The 20,870-nt window shown below is 38.3% G+C and overlaps 1 protein-coding gene across 6 annotated transcripts in view; it reads left to right on the top strand.

Moving 5' to 3' along the window:
• Positions 1–20,870, top strand: part of LOC309504961 (traf2 and NCK-interacting protein kinase) — a 75,512-nt gene that overhangs the window by 42,771 nt on the left and 11,871 nt on the right. For all 6 annotated transcript variants that reach the window (XM_082178265.1, XM_082178269.1, XM_082178266.1 and 3 more), the window contains exons 27-29: positions 1,249–1,383; positions 2,186–2,286; positions 5,049–5,198. In XM_082178265.1, coding sequence (XP_082034391.1) covers positions 1,249–1,383; positions 2,186–2,286; positions 5,049–5,198 — 386 coding nt within the window. The remainder of the gene's footprint in view (positions 1–1,248; positions 1,384–2,185; positions 2,287–5,048; positions 5,199–20,870) is intronic.

The following is a 20,870-nucleotide window of genomic DNA, read 5'->3' on the forward strand; positions in this document are numbered from 1 at the left end:
AACTAACTTTGAAGTGCATTTCTCATGCTAAACTTTGCTTATATGTTCCATTAGTACATTCAAATATGTGCTTTCTCATGCATGATTGAACTCATTGATATGAATACATTAAGACAAAACTCATATTTATTTGCAAACAAAAGGCATACATTCCATTTGTCTCACATTATATTTGTTTCACACAACTTATAACCCATTACCTTCTGATAGTATCATATAATGCATATTCTTGTTTGAGTGTTCCTACTTGACACTGCTTTCTGGAAAGAGTAACTTGCCCCTTCAGTAACTTCAGTGCTTGCCCCTTTGTGAATACTGTATGTATGCATGACTGATCTCACTGCTTTCTCCTACTAAACTCATTCCAGTGCCGTTTTACTTTCACACTGTTCCCTCAAAAGCAATTTGTCTTTGTGCTGCTGCTATTGATGTTATTAAAAATATATATATATATATTTTCACACTAACTTTGCTTATATGCGTGCAATTATTTCACTCTTTGCATCATATACACAACTTGTTAAACATCAGACACTTTGTGTATGGTTGCTTCAATTAGGAATTGATAAATGCAGACCAAGCAACAGTGTTTTGTAGGGGTGTAACAATATATTATGTCACAATATATCGCAATACAAAAATGCAACAATATGTATCTGAATAGTGACAATATGTATTGTGGATAGTTCACCCAAAATAAAAATTACTGTGTGAGAAAGTTTGCAGAGTTTTAGTGTCAGTACTACATTAAACTACTATATATAATGGTGAATATAATGTATAATAATGCAATCTGGGAATATTTGTGGGTCCTGATAATACCAAATGTCTTATGTTACCAGTAAAAGTGGCCACATTATTTTAAATATATCTAGTCAGTGACACACTGGCAGTGGCAAGCATATTCGTCTAAAATAATTCTGTATTTTCAGCTTCAGAATCATGAATATTGTTATTCTGGTGTCTCTATTGTCCTGTGCTTTGGGTTTCCAGCACCAAGTCCAAGCTTAATCATTTACACCCACAATGTAATACCAAATGTACCATTTTAATCAACAGTAAATCGCAATAATAGCTCAGTATCGTGATATGTATCGAATTGTGACATGATGGTATCGTTACACCCCTAGTGTTTTTTGATTTGTAATTTTGGGCGAAGAAACCATTCTTTCAAAACCATTGAAATGTTTAACTGGTAGTGTACAGATATAGCTTGAATCTAATTTCTTGTTTATTTCTTGTGGAAAGGTAAGAAAAACAAGCTGAGGCTGTACTACCTGTCCTGGCTGAGGAATAAGATCTTGCGTAATGATCCAGAGGTGGAAAAGAAACAGGGCTGGACCTCAGTGGGAGACCTGGAGGGATGTGTCAGCTACAAAATAGGTTAGTCCATTTTAAATATGTTTCTGTTTTAATGGACTTTACCAACAAACATCATTGTGCTACATCTCAGGCAGTTTTACAGTATACAAGGGCTAAACTCCTTTTAGAGCAGACATTCAAGGTAAGCCAATAAAACATACTAAGTATTATAATTATAAACACTGACAGTTATGACCGATACACATACTGCATGGAAATACCTGGTCAACTCAATCTAGCAAACCAGAAGAGGAAGTATTATCAGTCCTGTAAAGTAGCAAGTATCCTGACAAATATTAAGTCTGGATCAAAAAGGCTTGTCTTTCAAGGGTGTTTTTTGTTGGTTGTATTTATAATCACAGAATGACACACAATAATAGAGCAAATTCAGATTTCAGTGTCATAATTGTGGTCAGTTTTGAAACAACATGCAGTGGTGATGCCAGAAATCTTGGTGAAATAGGATGGACCTAAATTTTTTGTCTTCTTTATACAGTATATACAGTATATATATATATATATATATATATATATATATATATTAGGGGTGTAACGGTACACAGAAGTCACGGTTGGGTATGTACCTCGGTTTTGGGGTCACGGTTTAGTACAATTCTGATACAATAGGAAAGATGGTCAGTTTAGTTTTATTTCCAGACCATTAGTATATTCTGGCAGCTTTGATTGGGTGGGACAGTGCCACCCTGGCCCTTATGTGGCCTCGCCACTGGTATTATAATAATCTAGGCTAGAATGGTTTGATAAATGTCTTTCTTGCATGTAATCTCCACTTTGATGATCATTTAACACTAACTTCTTTCAGTTCGGTATGAAAAAATCAAGTTCCTGGTCATCGCCTTGAGGAGCGCTGTGGAGATCTATGCGTGGGCTCCCAAGCCATACCACAAGTTCATGGCTTTCAAAGTAAGTCTCGTATGCTAGTAGAGATGTTCTCTGTGAAATGTCACAAAGTATGCCAAAACATTTTTGGTCATATTTCATAACTGAAAAATTAATAAAAAGAGGAAATTATAAGAAACGAAAGAGATTGATATGACCACTATGCCAAAGAAGTCACATTCTCATTAAAAATAATGAGTTATTATTAAATGTAAGGTTCATTAGTTTATGTATTAACTAACTACTATGAACTAACATTGAGCAATACATTTGTTACAGTATTTATTCATCTTTGTTAATATTAGTTAATAAATATACAGCTGTTCATTGTTTGTTCATGTTAGTTCACAGTGCATTAACTAATGTTAACAAATACAACCTTTAATTTTAATAACGGATTAGTAAATGTTGAAAATTAATATTAACTAAGATTAATAAATGCTGTAGAAGTATTGTTCATTCTTAGTTCATGTTATCTAAGTTAACTAATAAACCTTATTGCAAAGTGTTACCTATTAGATTATAAAACATTTGTGCATCATAGAAGTACAGTATTTGTCATACTGCCCATAAGTTATGCTGATTTTATTTTTTTTAAATTAGGTGAGCTACCAAGCAAGTTAACTATAGCTTTCCTGTAGCTCAAACAGTAGAGCATTGGTGCTTAGGTCATGGGTTCATTTTCCAGGGAAAGCAAGAACTGATAAGAATGTAAATGTGTACCTTGAAATGCAGTGTAAGCCGCTTTGGATAAAAGCGTCTGCCAAATGCATAAATGTAAGTGTAAACTACGTCAGAAAAGCTGTGCCAAAAAGTCTTTATTAATCAATAATCTGCCCCAGTAATCATAATTTGTGTGAAAATGAGCAAAGGTTTTTGGTGTTTTATTGCCACTAGTGTTCATTTCACCTGGAAACCACAGTGAATTGTAAAGAAAAGGTTGAAACATAAAGCTCTTGAAAGGTTTCTGAGATTCCTAGTACAGTACGTCCATAATTGCTTTGAGCCAAGTTATGAGGAGGCAGTTATGGTCATAACCATACTTTCTAATGTGATATTTCTAATTACCTGCTGTTTACATTTATATATTCTTCAATTTGAAAAAAAGAAGAAAAAAAGTAGTGTAATGATAGATAATGTAACTGGGGTGTTTTTGGAAATGGGTCATTTTTGAGTACGTGTCCTACTTCACTGCTGTCCTGAGAGACTTACTCTACTTCTGACATGAAGTTCTGCCGTTTATATTTATAACATTTAGATCAGATTGTTGCCTTTCCCATTTTTATGGACATACTACAAAATGTCATTGAAAATATATTCTTTTTTCAAAGAAATTGTTAACCGAAGCTGGCTTGCTCAGTTTAGTGTAGCAATGGGCATCATGTTTCGCTGCTGAAGTTCTTGACGGATAAATGAAATGTGAAATGCAAATTTTTTTATTAATTTTTTTTGACACCAAATGAGTTTTAATGCTGCTAAATATGAACATTCTGGGGAAAATGTTGTAATTATGATTGCATCGGTAATGCATCAGGAATGAACACATGCTCTTTGTGGCCGCAAATTTCGGACTGAGTGCGTCGACACACACAATTAATTGTCCTTCATGCAACACATGATCTTATATATGTTGCTCCACACATCACCCCTGTACGTGATCTGATCAGGTGATTGCTCACTGAAGATGTCATCACTAAAGACATTGTTCAAAGCTCTGGGAAGTCTTATCACAGTTGACAAGTCAAGGCACAAGTTCATCTGTCAAAGTGGAGAACAGTGAACATGGATGTAAAACCTTCAGATGACACACTGCTCAAGTCTCTGTGTGTTGCACAAGTGTGTGTGTGTTCTTGTATTTATGGTTTATTAGGACACAAATGTTTATAATGGCATGGGTATTACACCGTAAACATGGTTAATGAGGAGACTTTCTGTGTCCTTGTAAACCAAAAGGCTTAAAAAACATACTAAACTGTTTTTGTTTTTATTCAAAAAATAGCAAAGGTTTTCTGTGATGGGTAGGTTTAGGGGCAGGGGTTGTTTACACAACACCGTTTTCAGCTAAAAATGGAAGACTTTTTTATGCGTTTTGGGTGTCTGAAAACGCAAACTTTTGAAAACGGCTTTCAAAGTGCACGTTTTTGAAAACGTTCTCCGTGTAAACAACAAAAAACGTGAACCTCTGAAGACGATGATGTCATGCAAATGTGTATTACGTGTTCAGTCTATAGTGTTTCATCGCCATCTAATGGCCTGGCAGCAGAATACAGCGTTTTTAATCGTTTTCACAGATCCGTGTGAATGGGGATTGTTTTGACAATGATGTACGCGGAAAACTCAAAGGAAAAACTTCTCCGTTTTAAGCATATCATTGTCGTGTAAACGCAGCCTTAGTGTAAGGGATAGAATATACAGTTTGTACGGTATAAAAAAAATACTCCTATGGAGAGTCCCCGTAAATGTGTGTGTGTGTGCGTGCGTGCGTGCAGTTTAGAGTAACTGTACAGTTTGCAGTTCCGTTCACACATCACAAATTTTCTGAAAATGTATGTGTGTGAGTCGGGTTTTGGAATGTGACTTGTTTTATGAATCACAGTATTAAATTGAAGCAGTTAGAAACAATATTAGACCTGACAGTAAACTGCCAATCAGTGTATTAGTAGAGAAACTCACCTGAAAAAATAAATGAATAAAAAATAAAATAATTTTTGCCACTAGATTTTATGTCCATCCTTTGTTTATTTTTCAGTAGATGAGTAACTCATTTGTTTTTTATCTTCGGTCAGTCCTTCAGCTCACTGCCTCAGAAGCCCCTCTCAGTTGACCTGACGGTGGAGAATGGACAGAGGTTAAAGGTCATCTATGGGTCTCACTATGGCTTTCATGCTGTTGATGTGGATTCAGGGACGCCCTTCGATCTGTACCTGCCCAGTCATGTGAGTATCCCAGCAAGCACTTGTATCTTGCACCAACTGTCTGTTGTAATTAGATTTGTTTTAGGTAATACTAGCATGCTAGGTCACTGAAAAAAATCAAGCAAACATCTAATGGGGTCAGCTGTAACATTGTGTTAAAATAAATGGCCCAATGTTGTCTGCACTGATGGTGGGACAATGTTTAGTGGATCTGTCACCACTGAAAATTGCTAAGAGCATAAATTCACAAAAACACTTAACTGATACATACTGTATGCATACATTAAAACTATTTGAACAGTCACAGTATAAAATGTGTCAGAATAATTTATTTAGCATTTTGAAAATGAGTGTCCCGGCATAGTACTGCTCCTGTTTTATAGGAAGTACAGGTTTTTTTATTTGTTTGTCTGTTATTTTACAATCACTTTTGCACTAATTTCAGAACTGTGATGTAATGTTTAAAAACTCAGAACGGCCTTCATCTTATTCATGTCTTTAAAGAAACCTTGCACTTGCAGAATCATTTGTTTATCATCATGAAATATCTTTGTGAAACTCAGTATCAGTGTCAGTAATCAGTATCTTGTGTGTGGGAGATCTAAATTAATGTTCCTGTGTAGTTGTTTGTACAATCATTAAATATTGTTGTACAATACATGTGATAGATATTTCATCGTGTTACTACATGTAAATACTGTAAAAGAGCTAGTAGAGAGAATATTACAGTAAAGCTACTCCCTTATAGTCGACTAAACGTTAATTGACAAAAATAAGCTTGGTCAACTAAATTTTAATCAGTCGTGACAATAAAATAAAAACGTTGTCACGCAGTGATAGATCGCTAGTATGGCCGGTCCATACGGTAATATGTCGGGCAGAAAATCCAGAGTGTTGGAACATTTAGAGAGAGTAAAGTATGACCACAAAAAGGTGACATGCATCCTCAAACATGACATCATTTAAAACATGCAAGCAAGTAGTAGTCTAACGTTATCCACTTTACATGGCCACTCGCTGTATCGTTAACATAAACCTAGATAGGCCTAAATGATGGGCTAATGTTAGGCGCATATCCAAGTGTCCGTGCGGAGTGTGGAAGCTAAATTAGTACCGCTCTTACTGCACAACATGTTTAACTGGGACACACCAAGCCAACTTCAGAGAACAAGCGGCGATGAAAACCGACAGTTTTGTTGCCTGCTTCTGGACCAAAAAGCTGCGCTTGAACACACAGCACAGACCAGTGGCGGACTGGGACAATAATTCAGGCCGGGAATTTGACTCCACTGCCAGGCCACCTCTGCTGCTGCAGTCACCACCACCCTATTCATGTAATCTACTGGACTGATAAACTTGTAGGCTAACCCTGTTAATGTAACAGGTAGACTACCAGATGCAATATAAATGAATAAAAAAATAACCCTTAAAAACTCACTAAGAATACACCATTTATACTACCAAACCAATGACAAATAGAAAATTGGCTTTTTAAAAGAGATAATAAGAGACACATTCACATGTTGAAATATTTACATTTTATGTATTTTCAGTGCTCAACTCTAGTATATCAAATGTATCAGAAACACAAACACAAATAAACTTAACAAAACCTTTGACAGTGTAAGTAACAGATAACAATGTTTACTCAATTATGGCATTATGTGGAACTGACCAGTAAGAGTAAACAGTAAGTAATTAGCACTACTAGTACACCAGTAGGCGACGCAGTAGCTCACTGCTCTCTGCCATTTTGTCAATTATGTCATCTTTATCAAGTTCCATAAGAATCTCCTTCTCAGTTGCCATCAAAAGGAATGCTTCAAGGTTATCTTGACTCAGGGAGGTTCTCAGACGGCTCTTCACTATCTTCAGGGTGGAGAAGGTCCTCTCACAGGCAACTTGAGTAATAGATAGTGTGAGGAGGAACTTGTAGCCCAAACCAATGATGTGATAAGCATCAGTAAGCAGATTGTACTGAGACAGGAGGAGATAGCAGCATATTGGACAGTTTTTGCATGTGGAACAACTTCTGCTTACAAACTCTACACTTTCATCAGGAACCTCAGAGCCTTCCCCTGCTTCATCATTAGAGGCAGCACCCCTAATGTTGTAGTTCTCCATTAGTGATTGTTTCAATCTTTCCCAGTGCTGTGCAAGGCTGATCAGTTCAGCCTGCAATGTCTCAAGACTGGCACGTTCAATTAAATTGCAGTAGGCATGCTGAGCTCCTTCATGGCTGTCCCTGGAAGGCCTTTTTCTCTGATTTCAGGGAAGTTCCTAGGATCCATGCAGGAGACATCTGAACACAGCACTGCATTTTCTGCATAACGGCTATGAAAGCTTTCAATAACAGTGTCCAAGATCACATTGTGGATGTTGATTTTGTAGTCAGTGTCTGCATTAGCAAACGGCTCATCTTGTGCCAGCTCACCTGGTTGCCTCTTGTGTTTTCTAATTCTCTTCTCTGGGAGAGAAGTCTGAACTTCAGCCTCACTGTCCTCAAGCTTCTCCAGAATGCTATTGGCCCATTCAACAAAGTCATCTGCTGCCCTCATTACACCCTGAAAGTCCCGGGCACACTTTCTCAAGCTCTCCTCTGTTCCTGTCACCAAGTGCTGTGCTGAAGCAATATCCATGCCACTTGTTTGTAAATATTTAGAGAGAGGGGTTGTCTGCTCAAAAATCCTGAGGAAAATCTCAGCAGTCTGTATGGTTTCATACTTTAGGAGAGCAGCCTTGTACCCTTGGGCCTTGTTTCGGATGACAGGTTTCATGGTCACATCCTTTTAAATTTTTTCCATAGTGATGACCAGATCTGTGTAAAGTGCATTGTCAGGCTTTGCAAACCTTCCAAATACTTTCCTCAAGGCCTCATCTTTGGCCCACCAGCGCGTTTCACCAATTACACCAAGCCGTCTGTGTCTCTTGTCCTCACTGTTTTCCTCCCATAGCTTCATGCGCTTGTAGGAATCACGAATGAACACTGCAACATTCAGTAGTGAGAAAAGGGACTCACTTGCCACAACAACCCCTGTAGTGTCAGCTAGAACAAGGTTGAGGACATGTGAGTAACACCATATGTGTACTTGGTTTGGTGATGCTCCTGTGAGCAATGCAGAGAAACCTTTGTATTGTCCCTGCATGTTTGCAGCTCCGTCTGTTGCATTACCAATGCACTTTTTGATGTCTATGTCCATCTTCTCTAGGGTCTGTTTCACAAGCTCCACAAAGCACTGTCCAGTTGATGACTCACAGTCAATGACTGCAATGAGTTTCTCGTGGACAACATCAGTAACATATCGCAGAACTACTGCACACTGGTCTTTGGATGTTAAATCCTGTTGTGTCAATTTGTATTGAGAACATCCCTGCCTTTCTCACTTCAACAGCAATTGTCTGTTGAATCATATTTCTTATTAATTCAACTACTTTATTTACTGTTGTTTTGGACATCAAAGTTACCATGGACCCTCTTCCTTTAGTTCTCACCTGCTTCTTTTTCTTCTCAATACAATCACTAACATGTTCCTGTAGGCAGACATCATACTTGCTCAGCAAAAGTATGAGCTCAAGAAAGTTACCATGATTGATAGCCGTGTTTTCAAGGTCATTTGTAGCTTCATGACTGTGCCCTCTGTAGCTTAGCCCACATTTACCAATAACTTTCACTACATCAATCACATGTTCCAAGACCTGCCTCCTCTTTCTAACCTGGTCTCGATGGACGGTCATTTGCTTATCAGTCAGAAGGGTATGGATATCTGCTTTGTTGACTCTAAGAAAAAAGGCTTCAGCACTTTCTCTATGGATACTGCTTCTCTCATGTTCCTGTACTCTCTGATGGGCATGTTTCCAGGCCTGCATACCTCCTTTGACAAATGCACTGTCACTGCCTAAAGGTTTTGCAAATGCAAGACATACTGAGCAGAATAGGGAGTGATTACTTTCATTGTATGTCAGCCATTTTCTGTTTGTGCCATCTTTTGAATGGAATACATCAGGAATGGCTCTTTCAGATGTTTGGGTTGGGTGATACTTAAAACAAAAATCTAAATCCTTAGACTGTGGACGGGCAAAATAATCAAAAGGCATATCAAGGCTTTCACTGTCTCCTTCATCTTTCCCTGAATCCTTCTCTCTCTCACTCTGCACATCTAGTTGCTCTGCAATATGAAATAAGCGTGTTCAATAATCTGTATTTATAATTGTGCAGCCATCAGTTGTATGTCCCCAAAATCACAGTCCTACTACTGATCTTATAAATCATAAAAAGCACATGTTGTTTAAAAAGTATAGCCTGCTGCCTGCATGTTTAGTTTTGCTTATCTTAAACTTTACCTGAAGGTTCCTGCTCTGACTCAAACGCTGAACTGTCCACCACCTCTAGCTCAACAGCAGGAGCATTTGCAGCACTAGTGCTACTGCTGCTTCCTTCGTCACCTTTTCAAAATAAATAAATAAACAAACAAACATTGTAGGCTACATATTGTAGAATAGAAATGAAAAATCAAAATAACTAACACTGTATTCTTTTCCATACCATCTACTTGATTTATTTATTATTTAAACAATTTGACCCACTAACACTATTCTGTCTACTTTTTATTCATTTTTGTTTATTATATAAAAAATATGCTACATGTAGACGAAACGAGACTTGACACAGCACAGCAGCACTTACATATTGTTGCTCGTTTGTTGGTTTAATTTGATCTATTGTGATTATCTAAGTGATTTGGATGAAAGCGTTCGTCTGCCAAATTATTATAAATATAATGTAAATGTAATCTTGACCGACCTGTTCCCTTACTGGCGAACATGGCTGGGATTTTGCAGCAGCTTGCTGCGTCTGTGGCCAGGGCTTTTTTCCTTTTTATACGCTCCCTCTCTGCTCCTCCTTTGCGTTTACGCTCCATTTTTTGAACGATTTAGTCAGATATACCCTGTCTCTGGATATAGCAGCCAGATATTAGGCAGTGCGTCGCTGACGTTGGGTGGGAGTGTCATTTTCACTCCGCCATTGCCTGATTCGTCGATTGAGAGATCCGTCAATTAATTCGTAGTTGCACACCAGCCTATCACATGCCAGGCTGATCGTCTGCACAGCGGCAGCCGGCAGGCCAGAACGACCGTCAGGCCACCGGGAAATGTCCCGGTGCTCCCGATGGCCAGTCCGCCCCTGGCACAGACTATAGCCGACTGCAAACTAGCACATGCAGAACTGTGCCTGTGTGTGAGGAATTAAAGGGTTAGTTCACCCCAAAATGAAAATTCTGTTGTTAATTAATCACCCTCAAGTCGTTCACAAATGAAGATATTTCTGATGAAATCCGAGAGCTTTCTGAACCCCCGACCACTTTCAAGGCCCAGAAAGGAAGTGAAGACATCGTTAAAATAGTCCATGTGACTCCAGTGGTTCATCCTTAATGTTATGAAGCGACGAGAATACTTTTTGTGCTAAAAACAAACAAAACTGACTTTATTGAAGAATTTCTTCTCTTCTGTGTCATTCTCCTACGCTGTTGATGCAGTAAATACACTGCAGTGCTTCCGGGTTTTACGTTTGCTACCATAGGCTATATTTTATTTATTAATTTTTATATAATAGTATATCATTTTGTTTGAGTTCAGACCTCAATGTTTTCATTCAATGTTAAGGTTACTTGTCCGTCAGCCTGATTATGTTTGCAATGATATTTCTATTTTAAGTGTTTCAGTTTGCTGTATATTTATTTATTTGTTTGTTTATAATTTATATTTATGTCCTACATTTAAAAAAATACATATTTTTGTTGAATACATTTTTTTAAAGATAAGGCTGTTATTTATATTATAGGTTATTTAGTTTGATCTCAAAATAAGTCTTAATATCAGAAAGTTCATGCAATGTTTGCTGGTGTCGTTGCGCAAGCTTTATGTACGTGCTATATCGCTTCATTTATATTTTAAATGCTCATTATTATGTGTTGTTTGTGTTGCCTGTCTGGCTTACTTTAAAAGCAAAACAAAGAATTGATAACTGTACTTCTGTATCAACCCTACCTTGTGTATTTGGCCAGAGATTCTCATTACAAGGGTCCAGAAACACACAGTCATTTCAAATCTGAAAACATGGAATAATAAATCAGATTTCTCTGTGTTTAACCAAGTTAAAACTGTGTTTAACCCTGATAGCACAGAGCAGATGAGACATCACATCACAAAACCACAGTTTTGTACCATCATACTGTAGATATATATTTTGCACCTTTCGTTTCACAAGTAATCAAAATGATCTTGGTTTTGGGGTGAAATTTGGCTTGGGTGTGTTTTCGTGAGATTCACCCTTAAACAAAAGCAGGCATATGAAAATGCCGTCACCACATCACACTCGTTTTCCTTCTACCAAACGCTACAGTTTAGAGATGGCATGAATATGAACAGCATGTACTGTAGAACAAAATGTAATGTGTGAAAAATGTGATGATATAGAGCTGCATTTGACTGTATTGCTGACGTCTCCACACACCCACACAGCAGTGTATCCTTTACAGTGAGGAAGAGCGAAGACCGTAGTGTTCATCCACCACCCCCTCCTAGCTACGGCCCACACTCCTCTGAGGTGTCCCACATAGTTACGGACTAGTTCACCCTCACAATATGTGTGTGTGTGTGTGTGTGTGTGTGTGTGTGTGTGTGTGTGTGTGTGTGTGTGTGTGTGTGTGTGTGTGTGTGTGTGTGTGTGTGTGTGTGTGTGTGTGTGTGTGTGTGTGTGTGTGTGTGTGTGTGTGTGTGTGTGTGTGTGTGCTAGTTTCTCCAAACTGATCTCTCATCCAAAAATAACTCTGCAGCCTTTGCTATGTTCCCAAAGCATAAGCCCATTGAAATGACCTGGTATTTCACAGGGTTTTTTCTTTTCTTCTAATAACAGGCAGTTGATAAATTTAGAGTTGAACTAGCGGCAGGAAACAGAACTGGAAGCTGGGCGGCACTAAATCATGTAGGCTTCCATACCAACATTTTCTCATTCATTCCCTCCCATTCTCTCGTTCATTCTGTCACTTTTTCATATTCTCACACACATTGCTTTTAATGCAATTGCATTTTTCCATCTTTCGCGTAGTTGTTGTCTTTCACTTGCACACACTCATTAGCGAAGTCCTTCCACACTCAAGCTGCTCTTTGCGTGGTGTAATTCTGCTTCTCCCACTTGGGAACACACTCTCTGTTTGTGTCGGTGTGTTTGCGCGGCTGGCGCTCATGAGAATCCCGCGGCAGAGGATAAGGATTTCTCTGCGGCTCTGGATGCCCGTATTGATGCTCAGGATTGTGGTGGCTCTACAGAGGGATGGCAGTACAGTGTGTGTGAATTTATTTCTGAGTCAGGCAAGTACAGTGGGAGGTGTGTGATTGTGGAAATGACATAGACATGCAAGTAAATGATTGAGAATATCTATTCTAATGCTTTGTAGTCGCTTAAAAAGTGGTTAAGAATTATTTATTTTTTAGCTAAGCCAAAGGTAACGCAGAACTTTTAATATTAAAATGTGTTTAACCTCATTCTTGTAACTGAATGAACTGAATTACATGGTCATTGCATTTATTTAAAAGTGATGTGTGATAAAGATTTCACCATCATTTTATTAACTCCTTTCCCTGCCATTGATGGCATTTTCTGTCATTTATGAGTCAAAGCTTCCACGCCATTGACAGAATTTTCCAGCTTTCCATGTTTTCACTGTTATACAGTAGGGGCACTTTTACGTAACTCCTGAAAGAGTAGAGCAAAATCTGGAGAGCAATCACTAGCACAAAAAAAAAAAGAGAAGCAAAAACAAGCGATAAAAGCATTGCTTATGCACAAATGCTGGCGGGGAAAGAGTTAACACTAAAGTAGAGGTGGGGCGATATACCGGTAAACCAGATGAACCGGTAGAAATTTGTCACCCGGTAGAGAATTTGGACTAATCGTCTCTATAGCGGTTATGCTCACATGGCGTTGCTGTGATGCGTGGTCACGAAAGCTTATCGTTTGCAAAAAACATGTTTGTTTTTAAGCATTGCAGTTTTAAAAAAAGTGTTTTAAAACTGTTAAAATGCAATAAGTGGCGAAAAAGAACTATATGTGCACACTGTCTGAGAGATGGTTTCTGAGCGCTGTCTGAGAGACGCTGCATGATCGAAAACATGAAAACATGGGTACTGAACTCAGTTCTTGTTGCCGCCTTATTGGTATTCAACAGTTGTGTAATTTGTGTAATATTATATTGGATCTGTGCATTTCGTCTTTAAGTGACAGCAACCTAATAAACCTGCTGTCTTCTGTGACATTAATGTTAATCAAACAACAAAAAAGAGACATCTCTCAATGCTATTCTCTGAATCACTGAAACCGGGTTCTACGTCAGAACGCTGGCTCACTATTGGTCAGCTCCTGCGTCAGCATCACACGCATATGTTGCTGTGCTCACGTGACCAGCGTCGACCAATAGTGAGGCAGCATTCTGGCGTAGAACCCGAAAGCGATGTACTGTGTTTACTTCGCGAATAGCATAGGAGATGTAGGAAACTCAGAAGCGAAGACCAGGAGACTCGGTTGTATCTTCAGCAGGATTCTTTATTGAGAACACGTGCTGTCGGTAGCTGCAGTCATCAAGTCTGACTAAGGGAACTTTACATGGTATTCTGTGGGCAGTCTTTAAAGGTGCTGACCGTCCTTAAAAGTGTTGACCTTACACACAGCCTTAGAGGTTACCACTAAATCAAATCATCTAAAGACCATACAGGCAGTTACCCCCGACTGAAGATAATGGTACCCCCCAAATTGTATAAACATCACATGGTCGCAAGAACTAAGACTATGTAAACATTCACATAGTTTAACTATCAGTTGGAAGATCAAAGACTGACAAAACCCCCTCACTGGAAACTATATTGAATCTAATCAGTAAATTGATGCCTTAATGCTCACCTTGAATGCCCAATACAGTGTAGTTCACCTTAGTTTTTCATGTGATGTTATGAAAGGATGTAGAATCAGTAGATCTTAAACAAATTCTTAAATTTGTAATCCCACAGAGACACAGAAGAGAAGAATAAAGTTGTTATTACATTTGAATTTAACAATGTCTTTACAACCTTTCTGGGCCTTGAAAGTTGCTGCCTATTGTAGCAAATTAGCTCATAAGGAAAATATTAATAATTATTCTTAACCCTCTGGGGTCTAAGGTGTTTTTGGGGTCCTTGAGACAGAGTCCTGCACGGGTCCATTTTTGGAGACCCGCCCCCGCCCGTACCCGCAAAGTTCAGCACCAGATCCGACCCGTCACCCGTGATAATATCAAAATTAAATCCGCACCCGCCCAGACCCGTTAATATTTGGCCCGTTACCCGACCCGTGCCCGCGATAAACCACACAGGTGACGCGTTCATGTAACAACATGTAAGGGTGCGCTGCCAATAACGCACCTAAAAGCTGTCACAAAGAACTTGGAAAAGTAATGATTATTAATAGGCCTATGTCAACTATATCAATGAGACATTTCAATTGTTTATTAATAAGCAAGTGTTTTCTGTGTCAAAGATGATGATGCTGACTCGCGATCTTCGCAGTAGTGAACGCGCCAGAGAGAAATGCACATTTCATTCGGATTATAAGCAGAGAACAGTCTTTTTTCTTTCGTTTTGAATTGTTTTGTTTAAAAGTACACATTTCATGCTTTCTATTTCTCAGGTCTGTGAGGCAAATAGCTTATACGTTGAGTTTCGGTTCATTTAAGTTCATCAGTTCACACGCGGGCGCCTCCGGCCGTGTCCTGATTATATTGCCTGCCTGCTATATTTACTTCTTATTTATTAAATCCAGGAATTTGGTAGATGAAACATTGATTAAAATTAAGATACAATTAATACAAAACGAAATTCACTTTAAAGAAAGGCTGAACAAACTTAATGAAGTGGTCAAAATCATGTCTGCCCACTCCATTTGTCTCACGATATTCGGGATCATCTTATCTTATTCATGCTTTTCACTTTTCATATAATCAACATGAAATATATAAAACAAATTATATTATTTAATTTAAACATGAATATGAAACTAAATCGTTTTTTAATGACTGGGCTACAACACATAGGCCTATTAGCCTACAGTACAGAGAAATTTAATGTCACAACTTGGTCGGACTAAAAGGGGAGAAAAAAATTAAATTGGGTCGGTCCTAAATTGACAGGGTCGGTCGGGTTACGGCAAACAAGAATATTTTTAAGGATGGCCTGACTAAAACACATATTTGCGTATGTGTAATGCTGGTAATTTAGACATACAAATATTGCACATATTTTTCATCCGCTACCCGCCCGCAAGGAGTTCATTATCCGCCCGCGTCCCCGCCCGTGAATTTTAGGAATGTCACAATCCACCCGTTTTAGCCACTTTTATGCGGGTACCCGCGGATACCCGTTGCAGGACTCTGCCTTGAGATGTTTGACATGCCCTGACATTTGTGCTTTTTTCAGTTGCTTATAAACATATTAATGGCAAAGGTGTAATTACACTCTATTTAGCACAAACAGGGCTACCATAATATGTGAGCAACATGTATGTACATGTTTGTATTTTTGAGAGAATAATGTTTATGCATTTAATAAATAAAAAAAGTGTTAGTTTTTTAGTATTGAAAAAACTACAAATTAAAGTTTCTGAAATAAGACCACAAAACACATAGTAAATATGTGTCCACAAGACTTTTGACTAATGGGTGTTGTCGCTTAGAGTTTTTTCTTCACAATGATGTGAAAATAATCCTGCCTTATCATTCACATAAGACAATACATTGATTTAAACTTTGTAAGACACGTTTTGTTTGGAAAGGCAATATGCAGGGGGCGTGAATGATCATGAATAATGCTCTGATTCACACCTGAGAAGACAATGAGCTGCATAATGAGCCTTTCAGTCAGGTGTATCACTGAAAGGGTATATCACAAGTCAAGAATGTGAGGACTTATTTTGTATGCATGCATATTGCATAATATCCATGGTAAACATTTCTAGTAACTATGCAGTTAATTATCATACTGTATTTTCAAAAAGTTTTGGAATATATCCTCTCCCCAAATGTCACTGATAAAAAAAACTATAATGAATAATTTAATGAGAAGGTTTATATTGACCTATTAAGATGTTGCTTACATCTAGCTTGTAAATATATGTTTTGCTATTTTATCAAAGTTTTAACATATAAATCAACAACAATTACAATTTTAACAATATAGTATACATGGATTTTATCATACGTATTTCAAAGTTAAGGATTCATTAGTTTGAATATTGGAACAAACACACTAATAACATCTTATTGAAATTGGCAAACAAAAGCTTATTTGATGTGACAGTAGTCTTTTTAAAGTAAAAACTTTATAATCTATCCAAAACTAATCAATGAAATCTTGTCTAAACATTCTTATTTCGTCTATAACATGTCCTTTTTATGATATATTTGCATATAAATGTTAATTTGCAGTTAATTAACGTTGCTTATACAAAGACTCAGTATAGCAATATAGTTTGGTAAAAGCTAAACTAGTAGATGTGTTCATGTAAAAATAACATGTTTACTAATGTAAGTGCAAGTGTGCGCTGTTGTTTACAGCTGTAGTAAACATCTGTGCCGTTCATTCATTCACACACAGACACGCGATTCATATATAAACAGTCCTTTTGCAGTTTACCGACACTATTGCATATCGCGATTAGAACAAAGCACTTAAGAATAAAAAAAAAACGTACTATTCACAGTCCTCTGAATAGCTGGATCCGTTGCTCCTCGATATGAAACTAAATTATTCCTAAGGATTATTCCTCACAGCGAAGCAAGACGACATAAAGTGCATGAGTCTGATAAAACTCGTGGTGTGTTTTATCCAGCTGATGTGAGCGTTGACACGTTTGCATGGATTGCCTCAGATTATTTGCGTTTGAATAGTGCACGCTCTCCGTAGGCGTGGTCACATGACAGAATGGAACCGGGAGCAGGAAATGGAACTATGGATCTTGGTGCGGCCACGCAGGACAGCAACCCGAACGTACCGAGAAGGCCAAGAGAGAGAACTGCTTGTGTAGAGGCAATTTAAAGCCTGAGAAAGGTCCCACCTCTCAGGGTTGGCTTGACTAATAAGAAAGGTGGAATTTCCAAGCGGGAAATTCCTCTGCTGGGAGCATTTATGACTCTGTCTCAAGTGTGGTTAGACATACATATGTGTTGCCGTTGCCGTTGGCCTTGCCGTTTGTGTCCATTTATACTCAGATAGATATAACAAACACATGCTGCATTCTATGAGAAGGCGATGTACACTAAAGTGTGAGTCATTAAATGAGGATTAATTAGATAGGAGACACGATATGTGGGGTTACATTAACTAGTAGTTCTCTCATAAAGCATGCATGAAATAAATACAAATGCAAGCGGCAGTATACAAGACCTAATATTTAGATGCATGTTAATTTATAGATCAGTTTGTCTATAAATTAATGCAGGAAAGTCTGTTTTAATGGCTGTATGTCTTTCCTATGGCCTCAGTCTTGACCACATGACTACATTTTTAACAGCAATAAAACAATCACACAAAAACAGCAAAAATCTTATCTGATGGTAGTCATGGTTCTTGCCCTAGTTGGGGGGATGGAACCATGAATTTTAAAGATTATATGTTAAATATAACAATTAATTGTGTCTGATTTGTCTCAGACGTTAATTAGATAGGAGGGACAGAAAGCTCTTGGATTTCATAAAAAAATATCTTAATTTGTGTTCTGAAGATGAAAGAAGGTCTTACGGGTTTGGAACGACATGAGGGTGAGAAATTAATGATAGAATGTTCATTTTTGGGTGAACCGTTTAAACTAAATTCCCACCAAAATAGGCACCGAAATAAACCAAATCTACAGTAGGGTTAAATGAAGTTGAAAAGGCATTAAACAAATGTCTAAAGAAGAAATAAACAACAGGACCACCAGACTTGGAAGCAACCAGACATGGGACACTGGAATTGAGACCACCAGACTGGTGAATGCTGAACTTGGGAACTCCAGGACTACCTGATGAACATGAGAACAATGAACATGGAACCACCGGACTTGGGTCCTCCAGGGCAACCAGACTTGGGAGGACAACTGGACAATGGTTCACCTGACTTTGGACCTCCTGGACAGACGTTGCAACCTCTGGGGGTGCTGCAGTGGACACCACTGCCTCTGTGCCAGATGGAGAAGCGTGCTTGGCACACAGACATCGGATAGTGGCAGCCATCATTAGAAGCGCTGAGGACACTGAAAGAAACTCTGCGACCCCTGGACTTAGGACCTTGAGGACCCCTGGACTTGGGACCTCTAGGACCACTGGACTTGGGGCAGTGGACACTGTGGCTTCTGTGCCAGATGGGGAAATGTACATGGCCCACAGACACATCAGAAGCACTGAAGAGAGTGGAAAGACCTCTGGGAGCACTGGACTTGGGACCCTTCAGGATCACTAACATAAACATATTAGACAAGTTACATTCATTTTATTAACACTAATATAATTCAATCAATTGGTATTATAAAAAAGATGTTTGTTTAATCAGTGGTGCCTCTTAATATTACAGCCTAAGTTATAAGCTATAAGTTATTTATGACAATATATTTTGGACAAGTGTTTGTCCCTCGAATTTTCAAATTTTGCTTTTCTAAAAATGATGTTCTATCTGCTCCTCTGTTTAAAAAAAACTTAATTAAACTGACTTAATTATATTATGCATAAATGTCTATGTTAAATATCTCAACTATACATAACATTAATTCTTTACTTACATTTTTTGCTAGTTGCCAGCCACCACCAACATTTTCCGTCAATTTGGGGAAGCGCTGTGTTATAAATTATCGAAGATTCCATCAATAAAAGGGAAAGAGTTAATATGCATTTTTATCTATAAATATTGTTACAATTCCCGTAAACTGCCTGAATCTTTCAGCTGATTTTTTTTAGTTAAACGTACAGTATGGAATTTTTCGCCACTAGGGGTCGCTAACCTATTTACAATAACAAAGGCGTAGTTTGATGACGCAACATTTGCTAAGAATTATGGATCTTGTCGTCAACGTCAAGCCGACCGATCTAATCTATGGATCTAATAATGTTTATGGATGACTGAATACATCGATGCTTTTATCATGACTGTGATATGAAGCAGTTCGGGATTGCTAAGAGACAGCTAACGTTAACTGTTATCAGCTCCACACGCGACGCGAGTCCCGCATAAGGAATATGGACATTTCATTCTACCGAACTAACGTTACACGCGAGTGCAGAATTACTACTCACAGTCACAGGTCAGTTTATTAGACAAATTAAACTTGTGAGGTAACGCAGCGTTGTTTCACTTGGTCTAACATTACACTATCACACTAAACTGCATTTGAATGTGTTGAAATGTATGTGTTAGTTTGTCTGTATGAGACTAGCAGTAAGCTAGATCAACATTAGAATAACATACAGATCATATTCTAACATTTCATCATGTTGAGCTATATAACATTGATTAGTTTTATGTAAATGTATTCACCTGTTTAATAAAGTACATGTAGAAGCGGTCGAAGTCTCGGACGTGGAGCTCTCGTTTATATACTGTCTATTAGGGGTGTGAACCGACACTGGTCTCACGGTTCGGTTCGATTATGATTATTATTATGTCATCGATCCGGTTCAATTCGATATCACGATGCACCGCATCCTCAATTTAAAATTTTACTTCAAAAGTGATGTGTGCGCGCATGTGCTCGCCTGTTCGGGAAGTTGCAGTGACAGAAACAGTGACATTCCAGTTTAAGTTTCATGGGATTAAAGCTTGTTTATGATACTAAGAAAAGGAAAATCTGTCAAATAAATTTTGTTTTAAAGAAATGTTCATTTAAAAGCAGCGCTCATTAATCAGTGTATTATGTTACCATTAAAGATGCGCGCATCAACCGTCGCCGAGTCCGCTGTTGAAAGTGACGATCATCCATTTATAATCACGCGTAACAACACAGAATAATTGTAATTTGACCATCGGGTGCGGATACTTAAATCAGAGAAAGTTATTGGGGCGGGTGGATGATTTGTTTTTGGCTGCGGATTCGTGTGACGGAGCTCATCCACTTACTCTAAAGCAGTCAGACTCTGCCGGGCGATTACAGCTCGGGGTGAAAACGGCTAACGTGGTTTATCAAGTTAGTGGTATTACCTCAATATTCTATTTGTGCGTGACATGAGCGCACACAGCGCGTGTCTTCTGCAGGTCGTGCTTACCACGTTGTTCATAAAAGCCGAAATGTGCCCAGATGTTGGCTTTTAAAGTAGTTGGAGCATTTTTAATTTTCTCTCACTCGCGTCTCACCTCCCTCTGCCATTGTATGCTACCGCAACAAAGCACGTACGCGAAAAATGACGTAAGAAAAGCGTCAGTACATTATAACCGGTTATGGTCTATTACTGAACCGATACCGAATCGTCCTCGTCTGCATCGCGATGCATCGTAGAAACGATTAATTTTGACACCCCTACTGTCTATGGGAGCTCTAGGCATCTCGAAAACACCGCGCTAATATTGATTCTCGTTTTAGTTCTCCTTTTTTATCCAAAGTCTGCTTGCCATGGTCCATAATGTTTGAACGAAACAACAACAGCGTGC

This window comes from Leuciscus leuciscus, assembly GCF_965113295.1.
Source record: "Leuciscus leuciscus genome assembly, chromosome: 8".
NCBI classification, from domain to species: Eukaryota; Metazoa; Chordata; class Actinopteri; order Cypriniformes; family Leuciscidae; genus Leuciscus; species Leuciscus leuciscus.